The sequence below is a fragment of the Homalodisca vitripennis genome, chromosome 3, assembly GCF_021130785.1.
Source record: "Homalodisca vitripennis isolate AUS2020 chromosome 3, UT_GWSS_2.1, whole genome shotgun sequence".
NCBI classification, from domain to species: domain Eukaryota; kingdom Metazoa; phylum Arthropoda; class Insecta; order Hemiptera; family Cicadellidae; genus Homalodisca; species Homalodisca vitripennis.
In genome coordinates, this window is record NC_060209.1 from 45353308 (window position 1) to 45375132 (window position 21825).

Below are 21825 nucleotides of genomic sequence, written 5' to 3' on the forward strand. Positions count from 1 at the left end.
GAACTTGTGAGAAAATATACACTCTGTGAAAACGTTTTGCATAATTTTACTTGCATTGTTGCAGATATGTTATTTGAACAAAAAAGTTGAATACAAAATAAATTTGATAAACCAGATAAAATTTTGCAGATTTTGCCTATTTCTGAATTGTATTATATTTTTATTTTAAGGATTTTTGGACATGGTCTCATTTTCATAATTTAAATTTTGTATGTATGTGTACGTATACACACATATATATATATATATATATATATATATATATATATATACACACATACCAATGCGCACACACTCACGCACAGGCTTTCCAGAAAGTAGATTATATTTTGATATAAATAAACAATCTACAAGAAAAAAATCATATATATGCATTTGAAAAAGACACTCAAATGCTATTTTTTAATATAATTACAGTACAAATTTAGGCACTTATCATAGCCATGAACTAGTTTTTAAATTCCAGCATTATAAAATTCTACCACCTGAGACTTCAATCAGATAGTCAAACCCTCCCGCAGTTCCATGTCGCTGCGTCGCAACCCATGTCTTCATTGCTGGAAACAGGTGGTAGTCACTGGGTGCAAGGTCCAGACTGTAAGGCAGATGTGGAAACACCTCCCACCTAAAGCATCCAGGACTCCTCGAGTCCGATTTGCCATGTGTGGTCGGTACTCATCTTGCACAAAATTTATGGTGCCCTAACCTCTACTTAGCAATTTTGTGTAACCAATTCCTTAAAATTTAAGGAAAAATAAGTGAGAGTTCTGTTATTTTGAATCATCGGTCTTTTTTAATATTCTATCGATTTCAGACTGGTCACAATGTTTTGCCGTCCACTTCATTCATCATCATACACATTAGTTCGGCCATTTTTAAACCTAATGCACCAATGAAGCACTCCACCTTCAGTAATCACATCGTTCCCATAAACTTCAAAGAGTTGGCACTAAATCTTAATTGGTTTATCGTGCATAGCCAACAAAAACAGTATTACCGACCACACTAAACAACTCTTGAGATTTTCAATTACATCATACATTATAAACAGCTATTGTAAAACGAGGAGCGACAGTGACCTCTCACTAGCATGGCTGGATAGTCACTGAACGGAGAAATGTCCTGACATGAAAATTGCTGCTAGTCCCGACCCCAGAGGATACAGAGCGAAATGTAATCTACTTTCTGGATAGCCCTTGTACAACACAATATGATAAAAGATAAGTTTTAGTTTTTTTAATAAATTTAAAATCTAAAACAACATATAATTCTAAAAATTGGTCGCTGCCACCTTAGGGTTAAGGAAAAGTAAATATGTGACCAAGTTAACATAAATGACTCAATTTGGTAATGCATTGTCAACTAAATTTTCGTGGCTCAAATCTGAAAGGAGAATTGCATGACAGAGAAGAATATTCAGTTCTTCACTGAGGCAATTGAACTCCATAAACAAAATACATGTTAATGAGGTAACTTAAATTGATCTTTAGGTAGATATTCAATTCACAACTTGTGTTTTGAGACTAAACACAATGTGACACATTCATTGTTGTAGAAAAGACGTGTTTAAAATTTGAATGCTCAATCTGTGAAATTACTTTGTTTATATATTGTGATAAATGGAGTACTGAGCCGATAAATAAACTTTGATATTTTGGGTGGATCTCCTTAGATTTTTATAAGTGTATCATTTTTTGCAACACCATTTTGCACCTTTTACTAATCTAGACGTATTGGGAAAAAATTCTACTTTCATAAAATGTTATAACATTTTTAAACATTGCCAAATTGTTCAGTGCTTTATAATTGTATACAACTAACCTAGTGATACGTGGACCACATTTCAATGCTCTGTATCTAACTACTGAATACAATTTTTGTAATATGAGCAGACATAATAAACTGGGACAATGATTTATTGAATTATTTTTATGCCCTGCACTGATACATGTACATGTAATCCATCTATTGAGAAAAATCAGAGCCTGTATAATAACTTCCTATTTTTTACTAATTGAAAGAATCTTTATAGTTTGTCATCCTTTTAAACAATTACACACACACACACACACACACTAATATTTGAATGTATAATTATGTATTAGATGATTGTCAATCTAGAAGCACATATAAGCTTGTTATTAAATGGTAAATGAGAATAATAAATTTAGTGTATTTTTCAAATTAAGTTTATTTCTTCAATTTGGACTTATTTTCTCATGGTAAAAATAAAAGACTAGCTTTGATCAGGAGAGGTTTTGTAGCGTTTTACCCATGCAGAGTGAAGATGATTTGAAGAATTGAAAAAAAAAAATAAAAAAACATTCGGTAGGTAGGTGAGGTATTCAGATAAGATGAAATTCAAGATATAAGTAAAGCATTAAAAATCTGTATTTAGGCCAGCAATTATATTTAGGGTCAAAGTAAGACTGATAACAAAATCCCACAAGAAAAACTGGAAATATAATACAAGAGCATGAAATTGAAACAAAATACGGAAAAAGCAATGAATTAGTTCCTTGTATAATTTTAAATGGGAGGCCAATAAACTTGAAAACTTACTAAATTGTTTGGGCACAAGCAAAGAATAAAAGAGAGGTTTACTTGAAAAAGAAGGAGTCAAACTGAGGGATATTGGAAGGATCAGAAAAGACTGGTAGTAAAATGAGTAAAGAAAGTTTGATGTACAAAACAAGCAATGGATGGAACGTTATTCGAGAAAGTATTGCAGGTCCTATAACAGATGTAGGGAAAAACTAAGAAGCATGATCTCCTGTAGCAACCAGGGGAAAATCAAACCACCTTGGGCCTTGCCTTGCGTCTTGACTTAGGAGCTGTGATCTCGTCCTGCTCGTCCATGTCCTGAGTATCATCCAACTCGTCACAAATATCATCATCCTCGTCCATCTCTACGTCAGCCTGAGACAGAAACTCAAAGTTGGCCATGACTGCAGCTTCTGTCTCCAGGATCATGGCTTCTGCTAGTGCACTAGACTGCACCTATCACGTAAACAGAAATATCATTCAAGTGTCATATGAGAGAAAACTTTCTAATGTTGATATTTTACGCACTTATTGAGGGGTAAATTTGTTTAGTATTTATACAATATATTAAAACACTTTACCTTTTTTGCTGGTGTCCTTCTCCCTTCATTCTCTATACTACGTTTAGCATTGAAGGGTTCACGCACTCGATCACTGACAGTTTCTTCGTTATTGTTGAGACCCAATAGAGACCGCACACGATTGGACCTTACATCTATTATTGTATCTGTATAACCTATTTCTTGTAGATATCTGCAAAAAAAAATACAAGAAAATGAGAATTTCTTCTTTAAACCTATATTAACAAACTGTACTGATTATCAAAGTGTCAATTGTAAAACTTACTGCCTGAGAAGCTGACGTCCCTGTTTCCAAGTGATATTGTTGACAGACGTGAAAGGTGCCTCCTCATCCACCTGAACCTCTGGGACCCCAGGCTCATCCAGGACCGGAGGCTTCATGTCACCTTGGTTTAGTTCTGTGCCGTACTTTAGCTTGTGAAACTTGGCCCTACAGAAACATTATCATTTTAATATTAGAAAATAAATTAATACTGTTCCCTCTATGATGAATCCCATAGAATATTAAAAAACTTAAAAGTATAGCATCAATGAAGTACAGTAAGCAATCGGTAGTTATACATATTTTAGATACAATAGCTGCTTGTTAATGATATACTTTTTTATATTCAAACTGATGACTTGCTTAATGTCATTTACATTTGTTATTTCACAAATGTCTTCCCACTTCACATCTACAATCTGGCTAACAGCATGTTGAATAGCAAACTTTGAAAAGTCTCTGTAGCTTTTTCCTTCTCTTTGATTTCCTGAAATCTGCATTTTCCGTGGTCATGAATATTTGTTGAATTGATCACGCTGTTCCTCTCATAATAATTTTCCACTATAATGTGGTCTAACAGTGGCTAAGTGTCTCACCCATGTTGGTTCGTTTACGACTTCAATTGTATTATTTTCTTTCAAGATTTCAATACAAATATACTTAAGTTCATAAGAAGTCTTTGACAGTACATCAATGTTAGCGTCACCAAGACAAATCACCGAGTTGACCTTGACTGCTAAATCAACAAACAAGAAGTGAAACAGAGATGATAGGCAGCTATATATGACACCCGGCGGGGTCTATACACTAAGCACAAGCCTACCCTATGACCTCTGAACCTTAAGATGACACATATGTGGTCTATTCCAGTGTCAATGGTTTCTGGTGGAGTATACCTTTCACAGACAATGGTATCTTTAATGTAAATAGCAACTCCTCCAACAACCTGACTTCCTTGTGTGCTTGTACGCCTATCATAGCAAACAAAGGGGAACACCCTAACATGTTGTAGTTGGATAAGGTGGAAAACTTAGGATGGAAATATTTATTATGGAAAAAGCATAACTTCCTTTACTTATAGTTAAAGTATTAATATTATAGCACTACAATATAGTATTTTAGTTTTAGTATTTTAAGTAATACTGACTGTGTTACCTTAATCCTCTCCCGCTCGCATTGTTTCCAGGCGCTCACGGTGCTTCTAACCTCAATTAATTCGCTCAGTCAAAATACGGGGCGCATCAACTTACACACGTTCTGTCATTGTAATTAACTATAATTATATATATTAATTATTTTATAAAAATATTTGGTTCAATGAAGTTGATTGTAAGAGACCAGGGAGGGGGCACACGGACAGCTGGGCGCCGGTGGCGCGGGGTTGTTTGTTGGACAGTTACTCGGTGAAGGTCATTGTCTGGCTCGCCGTCACTGCCACTGCCACTGTGATCACTCCGAACTACATCCTCAATGCCACCAACCACTTCACAAGGCTCTGGTACATCACTACACTCACTTGAATCGTCGCAATCACTACTAATAACGAGATCAATTTCACTGTCACGAAGTGTACGACTACAACCCGCCATTGTTTCCGCACAACTAATATAAATAGCAAAATAATGGAATAAATCTACTGTAAAAGTAAAGTAAATGGTCTCCTGATAGCAAACAACCCTTAATAGTACAAAATATTGCTACTCGAGAGCAGCACTTATCGGCTCTAGTGGGTAAAGCAGTGCGTGCCGATCTGTGCCATTTAAGCTGCAGTGGCTATGTGGTGGCCTTGCCGATTCATGCCTTGCGAGCAGGAGAGGGTTAATTTTGTTTAATGTACCAACAAATAAATACATTTAATTGAAAGATATTTTAATCCAAAAAATCTTTTCAATCAGCCTGTATTCCATTGAGTCATCTTCCAGTTAATAAGCTTCAAAAGTACTGTGAGATTCATGGGACAGACACTTCCTTGGAGGGTTGAGGGGGGAGCATGTGGAAAAACAATTTATAATATTTTTATCAAAAAATCGTTTAAAGATATTTAAAACATAAAAGTTAACAAACAATATCCACAACGACCCTTGGTGTTTGAGCTTCATTCATTAAACGGTAAATAATTTTTTAATGACTTAAATCTGAAATACAAATAAATTAAATTTTATAACATTAAAATTTCTATATTGTTTATATTATGCTTCATACTTTTATTATATGATTGAAAAAAATATTATTTCACTTAATTGTTTAAAAATGTTATGATTCAAGTAATATGCAACTTCTTAATTATTAGGCTGGTTTAAATTAATATTGACTAATACTCATTTTTAAGTACTTTGATTATGATTATGATTATTGATTATGACATGATTATAATTATTATGATTGCTTTGGTTTTATTCAGTGTATTTTGTCAGATATATTTGTTGATGGAATGATAAATATGTATTACACCTACTTCTATCATTTAAAGTTAAAGGTGGAAATTTAACACCCAACATTTCCAAACACCATTAATTTTGAGTGGTAAAATATATTTTTCAATGTGTTTTCATTATTTTTAGAAATTTTTGGATCATTTAGTTTGATTACCTGATGAATTAAAAAGTACTGATAGAATCAGAGCTATTTCAGGAATGAATTCTTTATAAATGATGAAGAAATAACAATATATCTAGTATTATTTATTTTCAGAGGAATAAGGACATTATGGTTTCTGAGATTTCATTATCAAGAAAGTATAATGATCAACTATTTTGTTGAATATTGGGAACAAACACTGATGAATTTAATACAGATACTATCGTTGATTAGTACTTTTTTATTGTCACACCCTTATGCTCTAGCTCACACACTCAACACTCTCCATGATTTACAGAATGACTGTTTTATTTATGTCATACAACTATTTTTATTTATCTTAGAATGAACAATAATTATTTATTCTCATTCATTTCTTTCAATTTTGAGTAAACTTTACTAAATACAATCGACTATAGAATGTACAGTATAGCTAAAATGATAATTATGTAACTTAATAAAAGTTGGTATTATGACCAAGAATATAAGTAAACTCAATTAAACAAAACTACCAATCATGTACATTGCAAGACACAATGAAATTAGCCATGACATTACCTATGGGACACCAGTTAATTTCATTATTTTAATAGCTTAAATAATTAATGTTTGTAAGGATATAATTTTCCCAAATCTAATCAGTTTCAAAATAGAATCACATATGGTAGTTAAATAAATTATTTTACAAACCTTTCTTGTTTTAAAGCATATTCCAACATTTTAATCCGTCGAACTAAGTCATTCTTCAGATTCTCCTGACCCTTCCTCTCTCCTTGAAGAAATGCTATCCTTGCCTGGAACAAAAATTGCTTGTTTTCACAATCATCGCTTTTAAAATTTACTATAAAATATAAAAGATTGTTAAAGAAGAAAATATGAAATTAATTTAAAACAAATAGGGAAACTTGCTACAAGGTATAGCATGAGAAAGAGTATAATTAGCGGAACTACTAGTGTCATATAATACTGTAATGAGCTCCATTTGAAACAATGCCCAAGTAAGCAAAGGCTTTATATAGTGGCCTAAATAGAAACTTTAGTTTGAAACTGAAACAAGAACATCAAAAACGAAACCTCTGTGGAACACAGTTGATATAATTATCCCGGACTAATTCACAATAAATACCGATGTTTTTTTAGATTTATTTATTGTGTTATAAATTTATGACATAATTTGCTAATTAAAAAAAGTCAGTGAAAACACATTGGTTAGTAGAGTGAAACGCCGCCAACCCCATCAGAATACGACGATCCAGTCAGAAATGGCAGCGCATAATGTACTTCACAATGTGTACCTAAAACAACCCGCCATTTCTGATTGGATAAACCTTTTGAGATGCGGTTTGCGGCATTCAACTCTACTAAGTGAGCTCTTTCAAATGAGGTACCACTCGACCCATGCTTCAATTTAAGATTTCCATGTTTTCCTCTGTGGGCCGTCCCCCCATGGTTGGCATGTCATGGTAATAGCAAGGAAAAATAGTTTAGATAGCCATATGACACTGTGCAAAGTTTATAGATGCTATCTCCTATGGTTTTTAAAATATTAAGCCATACCCATACTTTTCAAACACCCTGTATGTAAGGTATAGATAGTCTAGCTCAGTTGATATCCCTCTGACAAAGTCTTTTGTATTGATTAATATTATGTAAAAATATATCAACCTCCCCAGGCAAAGAATTATGCAATCTCATCATTGTATTCAAAGATGATGAAAAACATCTTATTTTCAGTGAAAGGGCTAAAAATAAGTTCATCTGCTTTGGCAGACACAATTATTTATGATTTAAAAACTATGACTATGTGGGCTGACGTAAAAATCATTGGATTTTGGTTTTAGATTGTGACTACCATTATTTTAAAAAAAAACCTGTTAGATTAATCAGATAAAACTTGTTTTAAATTAAAATGTTAGTTTTTGTACACTTATTCACAATTTACCATAGTATTTTTGTTTACTTTCAGAATATTGTTTCATTGCAGTATTTAAATGGCCTTTCTAGCTAGCTTGATGGTCAGCTATATTTGTCAGTTCTATAGCAGAATTGAAATAAATTGTTTAATGGTACAGAAATAAGGTAAAAAAAATAAATAAGTAAAATGAAAAGAGTTGCTGAAAGGAAGAGAACTAGTAGAACACTCAGTGGTTCAAATTAAATACACCTTACGTCTAGTTTAATTATATTTAAATTATATCTGTTCTGTTAGTGGTAAAAAATATATATTACAAATTCTATATTTAAACATCAGAAGATTGAGTTACGTTGTATAACACCAAATGGCTAATGGAGGAAACTATTAATTGAGGGCACATCAGAACATTCACAGTTAACAAATTCTATATTTAAACATCAGAAGATTGAGTTATGTTGTATAACAAATGGCTAATGTAGGAAACTATTAAACATCAGAACATTCACAGTTAACATTTAAACATCAGAAGATTGAGTTACGTTGTATAACACCAAATGGCTAATGGAGGAAACTATTAATTGAGGGCACATCAGAACATTCACAGTTAACAAATTCAGGCCCAGTGACACTACAGCTGTTACTGACACTGTCAAGTATGCGTTACATACATGCATTTGATAATATTGCTGATTTGTGCACTAATTAACATTACATAAGTCTGTCTAAAAGTTCCAACACAGATTAATAATTTGAAGATCAATGATTCAATCGAAAGAAGTGAAACTCTGAACATCAAAATAGAGGACTTCAAATCTATTATGTATAATAGTTGACAAATTCAACTGTTTAAATTCCAACATCCAATAAGGATGTTTGTGAAAAATCTTACATATAAGCAAAGAACATGTTGCATATTATTTTAAAGGTCCAAACTGAAATACAATTATATTAAAAATGGATTTGGATGACACTAAAAAATGATTGGCTATTTTAAGTTTTTGAATATTGCAAACTAGTATAGTTTGTATAATTTTGTACAGCCAATCAAAACAAAATTAATATTAAAAATTTTGTTCGTTTATCAGAAAACTAACTTAAGAAACTAAAAATAATGAAGGATAAAAGAGTACGTGTTACAAACAATAATCCTAGAGAAACATTTTTAAGTTTTTTCGTGAGGAAGGTTCGGAAGATAAAACATGAATTATTATAAAACTCAACTTGTAAGACTTATAAGTTCAGCTTAAAAAGTTTATTAACACCTTAGCAATTGTGGGTGATGACTTATAAGATCTTCATGAACAAATCAGAATACTGTCCAACCAATACTGGTTTGGTTAAATACTGACGAATCAGAATATTGAAGGAAGATAAATGGACAAGACCTCACTGCATTAACAATTTATATGCACCCACGTCATTATATACTGTATATCACATAAACAAACATCAACTTGAAAGCATTCAATGCCTACCACTTTATCATTGTCTAAAATCAATTACCTAAAACTACAAACTAAAAAATTAACCAAGTTTAAAAAGATTGTAACAGTTAGAATACAAATTTACTAAACTATAGAAAAAACTGCCATTTATTCAATTTGTGTATTGCTTGTACACATACAGACAAGAAAGTTGGGAAACTAAGCACTGGGGACCCATGTTCATACAGTGAAATGTGTTTGTCTTGACCTGAGCAATAGTGTGATATTACTCAGGTCAAGACAAACCCAGTACTACTCATAGTAAATTCACATCAGTCACAACATTGAAAGCGTTCTCTTTTGCACTTATTTAAAATTTTTAAAAAACAAATAAAACCATATGAGATCTGGTATTTATATTTCTGGCCTTGGTAACCTGATTATTTCTAGGCACCAGCTGACGTTTCTAGGGAAAATTTCATATTGTTAAACATAACCTCAACCAAAACATTGTGTTACCAATTGGTATTTTATTGTTGTTAGTGTTACTGACACCAGGTTTAAAAATTGATCTTAGGTGAAAATGGAATTAAATCGTAAACCTTTTCATGCAAAAATGTTCATAACTTTCCACGTGGTCTGATATGACACGAGTGCACAGTTGGAACTTAATTCCTTATATGGTGATGAAGTGCCTTCCTCTTACACACTAAAAAACTGGTGTAACTAATTCAATCGTACCTGACAATCACTCCAGAACGAACCAAGTGAAGGTTGTCCAACATCGGTTGTTGTGAAAGAAGACATTGATGCTGTGCATGAGCTGATAAATCATGATCATCATGTGACAAATCGTGAGATTGAGGCATCTTTAGGTATTAGTATGACAAGCATCAATAAGATTTGGCATGAACATGAAAAGGTTTATTCACGTTGGATACTGCATAACCTGACAAATGCTCAAAAAGAGGAGGTGATAAATCATGGATTTACTCATATGATCCTAAAAAAAAAAAACAGCAATCCATCCTATGGGTTTTCTCAAGATGAGCCAAATCCAATTAAAGTTGTTCGTCTGAGGAAGCATATCAAATCAAATGGTTGCCTGTTTCTTTGGCATTATCGGTCATGTGTTGACTGTGCCAATAGAGCAATATAGGACGGTCAATTCGGAATAGTAAACCACTATTTTTTGCCAGAAATCTTTGAGAAACTTCAGGAAAAGTCAAAGAAAAGATGCTTAATTCTTTATCATAACAATGCGAGCTGCCACAGATCGACTGAAGCAATGGCGTTTTTGACAGGGAAAAACACTGAATTGATATGTCATCCGCAGTACAGCCCTGACTTGGCACCTAATGAATTTTTTTGTTCCCGAACATCAAGAAAAAACTACATGGGCAACGGTTTCCTACACCTGAAAAAGCAGTTGTATTCAAAACCCACGTTTTAGAAGTACCAGAATCCGAGTGGAAAATGTTCTTTGAAAATGGGTTCCAACGCATGCACAAGAGTAAATCTTAATGGAGAATATTTTGAAAAACAATTAAACCGATTTTGTCCCTTAATTCTTTTATTTTCATCCTTAGGCCTGAAATATAAATAGCAGACCACGTACCAGTTATTTTTCTTATACCAATGTTCCACTTTCATTTTATATGAGTTATTTTTTGCAATTGTTAACTTACTTTGAAAAATATATAAAAAGAAAAGAACCCTTGCAAGGGTTTTTTGCCAGTTTGGTCATTTGCGATGTAAAACCTACGTGTAAAATCAACAAAGGACATCCACAATGAAGTAGCAACACAAACCACCCATTTTGCAGAAAGATGGAGAACTCAGTGATAGAAACTTCAAACACCAAAAATGGAATACTTAGCTTGAAAGAACTTTTACATTAGCATATTTGATGAAATATTGGCCACTAGCATGGCCAATTCCTACAGCAAAATCCGAATTATTTATAACAGTTTAAGGCTTTTAAGTTATTTTGTAACTTTATATTGTTTTTATTACAAAATACATGACAGCAAATTATTATCTGTCATTGATAAACATTGCAGTTCTAAAATTTGATTGGAGAATTTAATCCTGCAAATTTTGCTACCAAATTTTGCTGCAATAACACAGAAGGATTTAAAAAAAGTATTAATTATACAAAAACATACATTATAACCAAAAATCTGCAAGTACTGGTTTAATATGATATACTAAAAATGAGCACAGCAGTGTAAAAAGGCTGTAAGTTTTTCTTCCAGGTTAAAAAGAGGAGATCATTAAAAATTACCACCATTACACATTTATTTTTCTTAAATATTAAGGAACTCTTTCAGTAAGTTCAACAGTAACTGACGGTAATGAAAATAGAAAAATTTACTTTAATAAAGGAATGCTACAAATGAACACCACTCATATGACATTATACTGTAAATATCCTGAGAATGAATGGCAAGTGGAAGTCTGGCTGGCTATGCCTGGCAACTCAAACACTGCTGACGACACCACACAGCGTCATGGCAGATTTTGACAAGCAGTACACCTTCAATATTTTTGACAGCCTGGCAGTCCGTCCAGTTGGTGCCTATGTAAGTCTATGAAGTTTACTAGGATAGTCATAACACTAATATTTGTAATAATTGATTTTAATTCATTTACCATGTAGTCTACATCCTATATAAATCTTGTTTATACGGTTGATCTGGTTAATGGTTTGTATTGTGTATTCAACAACACCTTTTGAACAGAGTGCTTTATTAAAATAAACCTGTCCCTTAAGTTTTCTCTTTTAATCCTAGATCTGGTCATTGATTGTTTCTGTGTTGGCAGGTCTATTTTGGCCGATTTTTAAAGGGGATTTTTAACTGGTTTATTTGTTGTTTTTAACTCAATAGTACATTTATTAAAATGGGTTTTTACTACAAAAAATGAGGAATTTGGTTATATTGTGAAAAATAAAACAAAACTATTGCACCAAAATGTTTTATAAATAAGCTATTACAGATGTACGTTTTACTGGTATATTTAATTGTAATTTTACTACACATTTTTGAAATGGAAGTGAAAACATTGTAGCTATACTTAAAAAAAATTGTAAACCTTAATTATTCTTTAAAAGAATATACTGAAAATATATTTTATAGCTAAGAATCTAACATTTTTACTGATACTGATTCATTTTTCAATATTCTTATTTTAACACATTCACTGCTAAGCATTTGAGTATTAGCGAAACCCCGGTGCTAATTTTTTAAATTTGTTTAATTAGAAGATATAACTTGCAGAAGTGACATAAAAGTATAAAAGATTATTTTTGACCTATATTTACATTTTTTTTGACATCATTATATTGCGGGACTGATGGGTCCCGTCAGCATGGACCAATGCCCATTGAACCTGAAAATGACATTTATTACAAGAACTATTGTATTATTTAGGGGTGTACACGTAACCTTATGACTGTTGATGGTAGTAAAGAGAAGAAATTAGGCATTATGTTCCCAAGACTCCTAAAATTATGTAATATGTTGCGGGACCGATGGGTCCCGTTGTCCTGGCTACAGGTCTTCGTTGATTTATACATGTGTGCACACTCTAAAACAAGATAATTTTCACTGAAAGGCACTAATAGTATATAATTTTATTATTTACAACCATCCCCTCCCTTCTTTGTAGTTTTTAACACGTCTTATTTACAATATGTACATCACACCAAACACTTTTTGTTATTGTGCATCTTATTGTCATGGCACTTGTTATATCATCACGAATCATTGGTAATGTATTACAAACTACTTTGGGGTCTCTAGATGTCCAGGTCATTGTTTATTTCGCTAACAACAATCACGAAATAATAGCAAACACAGCACTAGATGAAAACAACAAACTATAGTTAGCTGAACCGAGAAACTATGCACACTAGAACAAAGAACGAAACCGGCCCAACACGCTCACGCTATCAGAAAGGACCTCTTTGCAGTGCTGCCTAAACAGTGCCGAGAGCAAAACAACAATGCCCAGCGGGACCGATAGGTCCCGCGCACACCCGTGAATGGGGCCGAGACGCTCGGGCGGGACCGAAGGGTCCCGCTTAGCACTGAATGTGTTAATCTATCAAAGTTGAAATACTCAATCTAGTGTATCAACATGGTGATTGACACCAATTTTACATAAACTAATGTGCGTAATAAAATTCAAGAATGTTCTTTAATTAAAAATTCTCCAGTAATTTTAAAGGCCTAGTTGGTTTAGAAAATTTAAGCTACAAAAATACAGCAATGCATACACTTTCCAGTGATATGGACTAAGAAAAGGATATGAATTTTTTTTGTCATAATAATTTGGTTGAAAAATGAAATAAAAAAATATTTTTGAATCCTAAATTTAGTGTTATGGTAACTTTGTTATTTTATGTTAATTAAACAGAGTTTTCAGAGAAAAATAAAAAAAGAATCATGTTGATAGCTTATTAAATAATCGAACTGTGAATTTTTTACTAAAACCTTGCAAAATGCCTGAAAAAGGGCTGGCACTTTTAGGTACACCCACTAGAAAAATACCTGGCACTTTTCAGTATACCCACTCAATAAATACTTGGCACTCAAAGGGTTAAAGGCCTAGTTGGTTTAGAAAATTTAAGCTACATAAATACAGCAATGCATACACTTTCCAGTGATGACTAAGAAAAGGATATGAATTTTTTTTTGTCATAATAATTTGGTTGAAAAATGAAATTAAAAAATATTTTTGAATTTTGTTTAGGTAAGTCCATTTTTGGTATTCCTAAATTTAGTGTTATGGTAACTTTGTTATTTAATGTTAATTAAACAGAGTTTTCAGAGAAAAATAAAAAAAGAATCATGTTGATAGCTTATTAAATAATCGAACTGTGAATTTTTTTACTAAAACCTTGCAAAATGCCTGAAAAAGGGCTGGCACTTTTAGGTACACCCACTAGAAAAATACCTGGCACGTTTCAATATACCCACTCAATAAATACTTGGCACTCAAAGGGTTAAAGGCCTAGTTGGTTTAGAACATTTAAGCTACATAAATACAGCAATGGTATTAAACGCAGTTAAATGGCCATGTAATTTATCTCTCTTTAAACAATAATTGGAACACTGGAGCAGAGAACGATAAGAGGACCCGGTTTTTATATCGTTTACTACTACAATCATTGATACTTTATATATAAAATAACAGAATTATCTAGCTGTTTCCCGCGGCTTCGCACGCTTTTCGTAAGTTTTGCCCGCGTATGAGCATTTCTGGTTGAAGTAAATTATATTTCCAACCCCGATGTAGATTTTACCTTGATGTCACGATCAAGAAAATATGTCAAAAATGTATTGTACATGCATAATGTATTTTATTACAAAGTGGTCTACCACTCAACCTTTAAGTTCAACCAAAAATTTAGTTTAGACAATTATACATCATAACTTAGCGCCTTCAAATAGTGTTTCACTGTTTAATATACGTATCTATCTCGTAATTGCAGGTTATAATGTGCAGGCGCTTTGAAAACTTTTCTTCATTTTATTCGTTTAATATTCACGACATAAGCGAATAATTCAGATAATAACTATCCTATCTTCTAAGTTAGACTAAATTACGGATACATGTGAAATTTGATTGAAATTGATTCAGTCGTTTTGGAGTTTATTGGCAACATACATCGTGACTCAAGATTTTTATATATATAAGATAACAGAATTATCAATTGAAGACAATCTATCTAAAACAATAAATTAAAGCAGCATATTTCAAATATGATAGAAATAGTTTGAACAATTACATAATGTTATCAATAATAAAGGAACCATAACCATTAATCAAACAATCAAATTAAGACGGGTGACAGAAAAACGACTTTTGAATAATAAAGAAATTTTAACACAAAACAAACATCTTGAAACTGAGAAAGACAATAAATTATCTTTCAGTGTTGTTTTGTATAATTTTCTAAAGTTAACTACTATCTTTTTTCATTTTAAACGTAAGTTACTTGTAATACAAATTTTGTTTATAAACTGAAAATGTGTGTACAGTTGGTGATTTAGTTATTGTTCCAATTGGCTAGAGTTTAATAACTGGCTTTGTTATTCGATTGCTATATTGAACAATTGGTACTTTGGGATTATACCGACCACACCAGTATGAAGAACACAAAAATAGAAATTTATAGAAACAAACATGATAGAACGAAAAAAAACAACTCTTCAATTACAAAATTACAAACTTACAAGCATTTCCAGGTATTGTGATCGGTATTGTTGTCGCTGTTATCTTATCTTTCTCGAGAATCCTGATTACGGCAGGCCGCGCGGCATCACGTGATTTGCACGGTACATAATTGCCTTTCCATTTCAATTCAATTTATATTTCTGATTAGCCCCTCTAGAATTTGATATTTTACTGATAGGTACTATCTCGAGGGATGTTTTTCTTTCGTCGACATCAGCGCGGGGCAGCACCGAAGGTGCTGTCGAAGCCCGCGCTGATGGCCGGAGGCACTCGCATTTTGGGTGGCGGAATGTGATCAAGAATAAAAACAAGTTTTGAGTGTTTTTTTTAATAAAGAGTTTAGTTTGGTAAATGTTTGTTTTTGTTAAATTTTTGTGTTTGGAGAAATGTAGAGGTAAAACACGAAAGTACAACAAAGCGATGCACCAGCTGAAACGGGCGGCGAGGCTCTGCAATCACGTTATCTACTAGACGCTCGACTTTGACCTCTGTCTGAGGATGGGGAGGGGTTTGCGATAAGACAATTCCTGTTTTATATTGACGAAATATTGTTCTACGCTAATCTAGTAATCAGTAGAAACGAAATGTGAAATAACGATTCATGTCTGGGTGTGGTCGGTATAATCCCAAAGTACCGAACAATTTTATTTGTTTTTATCCTAAGGAATAATTAGATATTACAATTTATTTAACTTAGCATATGATTTTAACTTATTAGTTATAGTAATTTTAACGTAAAAAATAAACAACAAGAAGTAACTAATATTTTGAGACTGAAAATGGAAATGAATATGAGGTAAATATGTGAAATATTTCACAAAAGCGGTTGTTCATTGATATCAAGCTGGGCAAGTTATAAATATTAAAAGGTTTCTTTGATATCTAAGTCCAGGCCATAGTTGGTTTGTTGTTTTGTAATGTTACTGTTACAAATTTGTTTTTAAATTGTAATGTACGAGATTCTTCTTGTTACGGTAATTTATTATAACTCTTATTGTCTACAATTTTTACATATCACAGTTGGATAATATATTGAATTGTTCAATAATAGCATTTGAATAACGAGTGTAGGCCACTTATTAAAGTCTCCCCTTCAAATTAATTACCATTGGTTGATTATATCAATGGATTTAATAATTGAATATTGTTTGATAATTTCGACATAAAAAAAACTGGGTCTGCTAGGGAGACTTTAATAGGCGGCCTACAATTATTCGGTTGTTTTTTTAAAATTATTCGATATATTAACCAACTTTGATACCAAAAAGTCGTAAACAAAGAGTTATAATAAATTTCCTTAACAAGAAGAATCTCCTTTTTACAATTTTAAAAACATAAATTTAACACTAACATTACAAAACAACAAAACCAACTAAGGCCTAGACTTACAGATCAAAGAAACCTTATAATATTTATAACTTGCCCAGCTTGATAGCAATGAATAACACCTTTTGTGAAATGGAGGAAAGAATTCTCAACATGGGTTACCAGGAGCCATGTTGAAGCAACTTAAACTAATCTCGTCACTTGTGAGAAATATCTCATATATTTTCCTGATATTCATCGCCATTTTCAGTCTCAAAATATTAGTTACTTCTTGCTGTTTATTGTTTACATAAAAATTGCTATAAGTAATAAAGGTAAAATCATACGCTAAGTTAAATAGATTGTACTATCGAATTATGTCTTCGGACAAAAACATCGGACAATTTGTTAAAACAACCGAATAACGAGTGTAAGCCGCTTATTTAAGTCTACCCGGTCCGCTTATCGCACTCTATCCAAAAACTGGTAAAAAAAAAATTTAAGTGTGAACTAAGGTAGCTTGTGCGAACAAGAAACAAAAGAATGTAACAAATATTAAAACTGTGATAAGAAGTGACTTGGTGCATTAAAAGCAATAAATAGCCTCAATGATATTAACATCCGATACATACAGAGTGGTCCGAAAGGAAAAATACTATGTTCTGAGACCTAGTTTATTCTATTTTTAAGGTCAAAATTCAGTGGTCAAAACAATACTGAATTCATGAGAAAGTAGTTTTAAATATACTTATCTGGAATTATAAAATCAGTCTTACATAAAAGCTATCTTTGGATGTAGTGTAAAATTGCATATTGAGGCAACAAAGCTGCATAACATTATCAGAAAACTTTCCGGGTGCATTACACATTTTCAAAGTAAGACAATTAAATGTTTGTATTCATATTATAAAAAATATCAACTTTTAAATACATAGGATTTTGAATATTTACTAGGCTAGAATTATCTATTTTGGCACTATCCTACTTAGTACAAATTAAAACAATTCCTAAAGTAGTAATTTTTGTGTTTTTAACTTACCATTTCATTACAAGCAATAGTTGACTTTAAGCAAAATTTCACTAAGAAGAAAATAGTAAAATTCAGTAAAAATTATTGAATTTAATACAAAACTTTTTTGTCAGAGCACATTTTCTAACCATATGTTTTGACTGTAAACAGCCTCAAGCATTTGCATTGTAATATGGAACGAAAAATGCAAGGCAGTGAAAGGATTAATACATAATTATACTATAGATATTATAACAAAATAGTATTATAATGAACTTGTTATCTGTATTAAATTGTAAGTGAAATTAACTGGCGCTAGGCCTATATTACTATAATAGCCTATTAACTAGGTTATTCTTTTAATTGGTAAGTTTCTTATCTTGGTTGTTTTTAAAAGCAGTGCACTCCTACCACCTAATTTGCCTGAATCAACATTTAAACACATTAGCGATAATAATGTAAAGGAGCTCCAGGTGATCACATAAAAAATTAATGAAGATAAAGAAAAGACATTAACTTATCAGCAGATTTAGAAAAGATCATGGAATTTTATAACACTCATAGTAAACCTAGGCTACTAAATTAGGCCTACCAAGCCCATATGCTTAGGCTATATCATTTTTTAAATTCTAAAAATAAGATTGGCCAACTTAATAGGAATAAACCAACCAATAAAGATTGACATCATTTATCGGTTTTACCTTCTCTCATTAAAACAAAAAATTAAATAGACCTGGACCTTGGATCAAAATAATTTATACTTTATGCAAAAATTTTGCTGACTGATACATTGTCTTTTAAGCTAGATAAAAAAACATTTATGTATTAAATGTTTAATTACTACAAAAAATAATGTATACCACACTATAACTAGAGCCAGTGCTTATTTTTAAGATGGCATACTAAAGGTTTTCAAATAAGGTTATATTTATAATAATGAAGCTATAAGAATTTAATATTTCACTTATCTGCATACAATCTGTATTAGGCTATATCTCTAATTAAAAATTGGACGTTATAGCCATCATCAGGAATTAAAAATATAATCTACATCTTGTTCTACAGAGGTGGAGCAGGACTGTAGGCTATCTAGGGGTCAGTAAAACATGAACAACCCAATAAAGAATACAAACTAGGCTATCAATGCTACTTCAGTTATGAAACAAAACTTTGTTATTACACACTTTTAAAACTACTAACAACTTGAACATGTAAAAATTAATTCATATATTGTGATTAGTTTTCTACCTGCAATTCGGCTCTATCGACTTCCCATTGGGATCTCTCCATCTCGAACCGTGCCCATTCGTGCTGGATGAAGTGTAATATTCCTGGGATGGAATATTGTATTCTTTGATTACTCTCATCACTAGGCTTGTTACCAGCATTAATTCCACTAGTTGATGTTCCTAATTGTCCGTTGTGATTTTGAGAAGGCGAACTCTCTTCCATTGTAGGCCCACCGCACTTGTCATTAACTGGTATCTTCATGACACGGCCGCCATTACAGCAACTAACTACGAGATCTTTAAAGGACTACTTTAGTAAACTGCATCCATAAAAACAATATTATCGCCTAATTAACAATTCATAAAATGTATATAATATAATTAAAAAAACACACAATATATGTTATAACTGTATAAACGCACGCATCGACAATAAAGAAAGAAAAAGTATATTTTTAGATGTCAAAACTATTGCAGTACATCACCCTTGCACAAGAAGGAAGTAAAATTACCTTAAAACAGCTGTACCTGTATGATATAAAACCATAGCTAGCTACTGCCAACTACTAAAAAGTTATAAAACTGAAATATATTGTTACAGCATTGAGTGTTATATCGGATACTGTTTATTGTTTGTTAAACTCAAATTCATGAATCCTACTATAATAATAGACCTATATTTCTATAGCCTATCTAATATGAAAATATAGCTTCTTCAAAATTCCCAGTAGTACAATTATGTTCAAATACTTATTGTATAAGTTATTTATTTATTTATTCTCTCAACGGCAATGCCATTATACATAAAAGACAAACCTCCAATTTTACCACGCCACATAAAGCCCAAAAGCCTACTAGCTCCCGTTGACTATACACCAGTTGCATATTCTGTCCAGAGAATCCTGTAGACGAAGATAGTCCTCCAAAGAACCAACACCATTTAACAACTTGATGTCATCAGCAAAAACCAGAAAATTGCTGTCGATCACATCACTTACATCATTCATAAACAGATTAAAATGGTAAGGTCCAAGTAGAGAACCCTGGGGCACCCCAGAAATAACTTCAAAAGGGTCAGAGCAGCTATTTGCAAACTTTACAGTAGAAGATCTTCCAGAAAGGCAACAACGTATCCAAAACAAAAGAGGGTCAACAATACCATATGACTTAAGTTTCGAGACAAGAATTGAATGGTCGACCCTGTCAAAGGCCTTGCTGCAATCAAGATAAATAGCATCCACTTCCATACCTTTAGACATAGCTGTTAATATATAGTCTTCGAAAATAACCAGATTAGTTACTGTGGAACGACCAGGCATAAAACCATGTTGCTCAGGTATCAGAACATAAGATATAAGAGGCTTAAGTCTTTCAAGTACAACAGATTCGAAAATTTTCACAATTGGAGACTGAATTGTGATAGGACGATAGTTAGTAGTATCCCCAGGGTTACCATGCTTGAAAATAGGAACAACAAAACTTGGCTTAAGAGTAGAAGGAAAATAACCATACCGAAGACTATCATTAAAGAGACGTGCCAGTGCTTCATAAAGATCACTACAATGGTGCAATACCACTGGAGGAATTGCCATCCGGGCCACAACCTTTGTAGACGTCAAGGTCGTCAAGCTTTCGTTTGACCTCTTTAGGGCTACACTGAACAAATGATAGAGAAAAAGGGTTATCCTCGGTTGAAAAGGACGGTGCGGCAGTCGATGAGGCTGAGAAAACACTGGAGAAGTGATGTGCAAGAAGGTTACATATGTCGCGAGGACTTAAAGCAACAACATCATTTAGCTTCATAGTAGTCTGGGTAATATTCACTTTTCTTGTAGAATTAACGTGGCTCCAGAAACCTTTTGGATTTTTAGAGATAGACATATCAATGTGTGACATATAAAAGCGATAGCAACTAATAACACGGGATTTGCAAGCAGCTCTAGCACTAGAAAAAGCATTATAGTCACTTCAAAATCCAGTCCGCTTATACCTCCTGTGCAACATCTTCTTTTGGATTATTAAGCCTTTAAGTTCCCCATTAAACCAGCGTGGAAACGGTGATGGGTTAACTCTCCTTAGAGGGGTATTCTTCTTTACAAGACCACTAAGGCCTAAAATATATTTATTAAAAACCTTGTCATTACTAGTAAGTGATTCAGCTAGTAAGGAGTTAGTCAACGTGAGCAAACCCTCTCTGATACCCTCCATGTTGCACTTATGAAAATTTAGTACAAATCTATGCTAGGCATCAATTGAAGGAGCCGATGACGTCAGATCAATTTCTAGGGCTGGGTGGTACAAATCTTCACGCACCAGAGGGTCCAATGAACGAGAGACAGTGCAAGCAACGTCAGAGAAGACCAAATCCAGTTGAGAGCCATGAATATTAAACACATTACTGTATTGTAATAACCCAAGAGTAAGAGACTTATCACTGATCAAGTCAATCACAGATGCTGAACTCACAGGGCTAGCAATGTTAAAATCACCAAGGACTAGTAAACTCCCATCATATCCAATTTGCAATCTTAATTGTTCCAGTGAGTTACAAAAATGTTGAAATTTACTGTTAGGCTGGTTTGAGGGTATATAAACAGCACAAATAAACAATTTCGTATGACCAGAATAGGCACAGACACACAGAGCTTCGATTTCACCAAAATCAAAGTCAATTTTAAACCCATTGAGATTAGCTTGCAACGCCATCAAAACACCATCACCACTACTCTTACC

The 21825-nt window shown here is 32.8% G+C and overlaps 1 protein-coding gene across 2 annotated transcripts in view; it reads right to left on the minus strand.

The window, feature by feature from the left end:
- The window catches only part of LOC124356853 (striatin-3), a 52252-nt gene extending 32654 nt beyond the window's left edge, over positions 1–19598 (minus strand). The window contains exons 1-5 of one of the 2 annotated variants that reach the window (XM_046808113.1): positions 19112–19598; positions 6655–6758; positions 3391–3555; positions 3126–3297; positions 2815–3000 (exon numbers count right to left, since the gene is read on the minus strand). In XM_046808113.1, coding sequence (XP_046664069.1) covers positions 2815–3000; positions 3126–3297; positions 3391–3555; positions 6655–6758; positions 19112–19354 — 870 coding nt within the window. In that variant the 5' untranslated portion in view covers positions 19355–19598. Of the gene's footprint in view, positions 1–2802; positions 3001–3125; positions 3298–3390; positions 3556–6654; positions 6759–19111 lie in introns of both variants that reach the window. The other variant, XM_046808112.1, reaches the window with a different exon arrangement.
- Positions 19599–21825: the final 2227 nt, after the last annotated feature.